The 4,307-nt window shown below is 31.1% G+C and overlaps 1 protein-coding gene across 1 annotated transcript in view; it reads left to right on the top strand.

The window, feature by feature from the left end:
* Positions 1 to 4,307, top strand: part of LOC110023264 (protein MALE DISCOVERER 1-like) — a gene marked incomplete at its 5' end in the record, with an annotated part of 29,402 nt that overhangs the window by 3,465 nt on the left and 21,630 nt on the right. Inside the window, 3 exon segments of the mRNA XM_020722984.1 lie at positions 1,440 to 1,536; positions 1,539 to 1,585; positions 1,941 to 2,060. Coding sequence (XP_020578643.1) covers positions 1,440 to 1,536; positions 1,539 to 1,585; positions 1,941 to 2,060 — 264 coding nt within the window.

Raw genomic sequence — 4,307 nt, forward strand, 5'->3', positions numbered from 1 at the left:
ATGTATTTACATATCTCACTTCAAAACATTCATATTTATACAAATATCACTCAAATCCTTAATGCACATGAAAAAATAGAACTATTATCATTTTTGGAAAGTGAAATACACCGTTTCACGCATAGGTTTAAAGCACGAAAGTGTTTTGTATGTAAATATTAAAGTTTGGGTGTGAAATTGGTAAATACATAAGAATTGTGTGCTACTTATGTTAATTTTCCTTTTTTTTAAATTTAACACTCAAGTGCTGAGTGACGTCTCTAATTGGATTTTTGTATTTTCTTTTGATGTTTTTTTTAATGGTTGTTTCACAAGAGAGAACAATAGTCTGCGGTATTTTTGTTTTCTTCGCACCTTACCCAGTTGCTAGACAAACCATCAGTAAAGGAGGATAATATATTATAAGTTTTATCTTCCACCAATGGATTGTATGGGGCTTGAAAGCAAGCAGATGCTTTTTAAAGCTTCTTTTTGTGATTTGGTCAGATCAGCTCAAAGCTGTACATGGTTTTAAAAACTCAATTTTCACTTGCTTGAATTTTTTAGATGCGAAGTAAAATTTGGAAGCAATGTCAGCATATTTGCATATTACTTTATACAAGAAAAATTAGAACAAACTATTTTTAAATATTCTCTTTTTTTCGGTCATCTATGCTTATATTGATTTCAACTCAGACACGCAATATGATTGGAAAATAAATTAACAAATCCAATTTCTCTAGCATATGCTGTTGTCTTTGTACAACTTAATAATGATTCTTAGCGCGATTATGATCTGTAGTATTTACTTGATCAGAAATGTATATTTCTTCAAGATTGTTTATTATTTGTGTGAAAGAATCTTCTTATGCTATAAAGTTAAGTTAATTGTTCATTTTGTGCTATTTAGGTTGATTCATCGACCTTTTTGGATTTTTTGCATTCTTATGGCTTAATCTTCTGGGCATTTACATACTTACACACAATTTTTATGTATTTACATATTTGACACCTAAACATTCATATTTACTTGCATATCACTCAATTCTTTAACATCACATCAACAATATCACGGTCACTATATTTTTAAAAGTACAATACACTTTTTCATGTACAAGTTTATGAAAACAAGTTGTTATATGTGTAAATATAAAAATTTGGGTTTTAGATATGTAAAATACATTAAGAATCGCGTGTTATCATGTATTGCATGTAAAATACATGATTTTTTACCCTTAATTATTTTGCCCAATACAGCCAATCATGTTCTGATCATCTTCTTCAGGCAAAATGATACATATTGCAGGCGCATTTCTTCTTGATGATGTTTTTGTCTTCACGGTGTCTATATTTGGAGGGTTTTCTTCTTGAAATGTGTTTTGAACTAGTATGCTAAATAACTTGTGATTTGTAGTATTTATCAGTTATTAAGTAAAATTTAATTATATTTTTATATGCAGGGTGCTATCTGTCAACAATTTTACTGGAACAATTCCTAATGAATTTGGAGGCTTGTTAATGCTGGAGTTATTGGATTTGAGGAGTAATCATTTGAGCGCGGTTCAATTCCATTGGAGCTTGGGTATTTGCCATCACTCAAGTGCCTGTGAGTAGATAATCAGAAATCTTGTTATATCTTCTAATTGAACAGTAATTTTTATTTGGAAGATTTACATACATACCACTTAATTCCTATGTATTTACATATCTAACACCCATACTTTAATTTTTACATATGTGCCACGTTACATGAAAAGGTGTATTTCACATTTTTAAAAGTTGAAATAGTGGTATTTTTTATGTGTTATGAAAGATTTGGGTGGTATAAATGTAAAAAGGAAAATTTAGGTGTTAGACATGTAAATACATAAGAATTGGGTGGTAAATATGCAAATGCTCTTTTTTTTTTTCTGTTCTTATGGACAGTAATAGTTATCTGTGTTCTTTTCTATTTCTTACAGTTTGCTCTGTGAAAACAAATTTGAAGCTGGAACTCATTCCTGGATGGAGAAGATTAACATGAAATTTCAACAGAAAAACAACAAAAACCTTCCTTGTGTGAACACAAAATTTGGGCTCTGGTAAGATTATATTCAAGTTTGATTGAATATCTGTATGGTTGCCGCATCTTATAATGCATGCAATAGAAATATTTGGTTACTGAATTATTTTACTTTCAACACAACAACAACAACAACAACAACAACAAAGCCTTAATCCCACTATGTGGGGTCGGCTACATGTATCCTTTTTTTCTCCATTGCGTCCTATTTAGTGTCATATATTCATTTAGTTCTAATAAATTAAGATATTTTTTTATACAATAAGCCCAAGTTTTCCTAGGTCTACATCTGCCTTTCTTAACATAAGTTGAAATTAAAACATCCATTTTCTTAATTAGATCATCAGATGGTGAACGTTTAATGTAAACCATCTAAGATGAGTTTCTCTAATTTTGTCTGTCACTGGAGCTATACCAACCATATCACGGATATAATCATTTCGAATTTTGTCTCTAAGTGTGAAGCCACTCATCCACCTGATCATTCTCATCTCGGCAACACTTAACTTAGTACATTCTACTCATTCTTCTGTATTTACATGTATAAGGCTTGAATGTTTTTCGCATATACCACTCAAATCTTTCACATCACATCAAAAATACCACCAATTTAACTTTTAAAAATTGAAGTACACCTTTTCATGCATAGATAAGATGGCATGTATGTAAAAATTAAAGTTTAGGTGTTAGATATGTAATTACATAGGAATTGAGTGGTACATATGTAAATCTTCCTTTTTTTTTAATAAGTGAAAAGCCACCATAGACTAGAGGAAAATCATGCGTTATGTTTTCATACTTTATTAACTTAAAAATTCAAATCTGGGATAATATGATTTGTATAAAGTATAATTCATAATTTTCTATTGCATAGTTTGATGGCAGAGAAATATTATACTATTTTATTTACCTAAACGAGTTTTGGGCCAATATATATGTGTATATATATGTGTGTTTATGTCTATTTATATTGGGAAATTTGAGCTACTCTTTAGACTTTTCATTGTTCTACTGGTTGAAACATTTTAATTTTGATGATGGGTTCATTTCTCACTTTGCTGGAAGCTTTAGTTTTTTTTTCCTAAGAATTCAAGTAAATCAAATGTTGATAGATAAGCACCATTGTTTTGGGGGCATTTACATACATACCGCCCAATTCTTATGCATTTACATATCTAACACAAAATATTTATTTTTTACATTTATACTACATAAATCTTTCTTACCACGTCAAAAATACAACGACAACAACAACGAACCTTATCCCACTAATTTGGGTCGGCTGCATGAATCCCTTTTGTCCATCGCGTCCTATTGAGTGTCATATTTTTATTTAACTCTAATAAATTGAGACAATTGTTTTATACAATATGCCCAAGTGTTTCTAGGTCAACCCATGCCTTTCTTAACATAAGTCGGATCTAAAACATCTACTCTCCTAATCAGATCATCAAATGGTCGACGTTTAATGTGACCAAGCCATCTAAGACAACTCTCTCTAATTTTGTTCTCCACTAGAGATACACCAACCCTATCACGAATAAATTCATTTCACATTTTGTCTCTAAGTGTAAAGCCACTCATCCACCTAAGCATTCTCATCTTGCAACTCTTAACTAAGTTTTATGCTTCTCTTTTAAAGGCCAACATTCAACACCATAGAACATTGCTGGTCTCACTACTATCTTATAAAGTTTTTCTTTCAGTCTAAACAAGACTTTACTATCAAACAATAGGTCCGAAGCATTCCTCCATTTCAACCAACCAACTTGAATTCTGCTAATAACATCCCCATCTATATAAACATCACTTTGAACGATAGACTCGAGATATCTAAAACATTCACACCTTTTAATAATTTGATCATCCATAGTTACAACTTTGTCACTAGAGCTACTACTACTAAAATTATATTCAATATATTCAGTTTTAGTTCTACTGAAACGAAGGCCTATAGAATCCAATGTCGATCTCCATAATTCAAGTTTTCCCCAAGCTTTCTCTCTAGTCTTATCCACGAGAAGGATATCATTAGCGAAAAGCATACACCAAGGTGCATCCTTCTGTAAATGTCCAGTAAGAGCATCCATAACTAAAGCAAAAAGATATGGGCTTAAAGCCGATCCCTGATGTAATCCAACTGAAATAGGATAATATTTTGTCAATTCTCTTTCTGTTCGAACACAAGTAACAACTCTAGCATACATATCTTTATTGAATTGAATATAAGTCATATCAACACCTTTCTTCTCTAGAACTCTCCAAA

The sequence above is a fragment of the Phalaenopsis equestris genome, unplaced genomic scaffold (genome assembly GCF_001263595.1).
Source record: "Phalaenopsis equestris unplaced genomic scaffold, ASM126359v1 Scaffold000001, whole genome shotgun sequence".
NCBI lineage: Eukaryota > Viridiplantae > Streptophyta > Magnoliopsida > Asparagales > Orchidaceae > Phalaenopsis > Phalaenopsis equestris.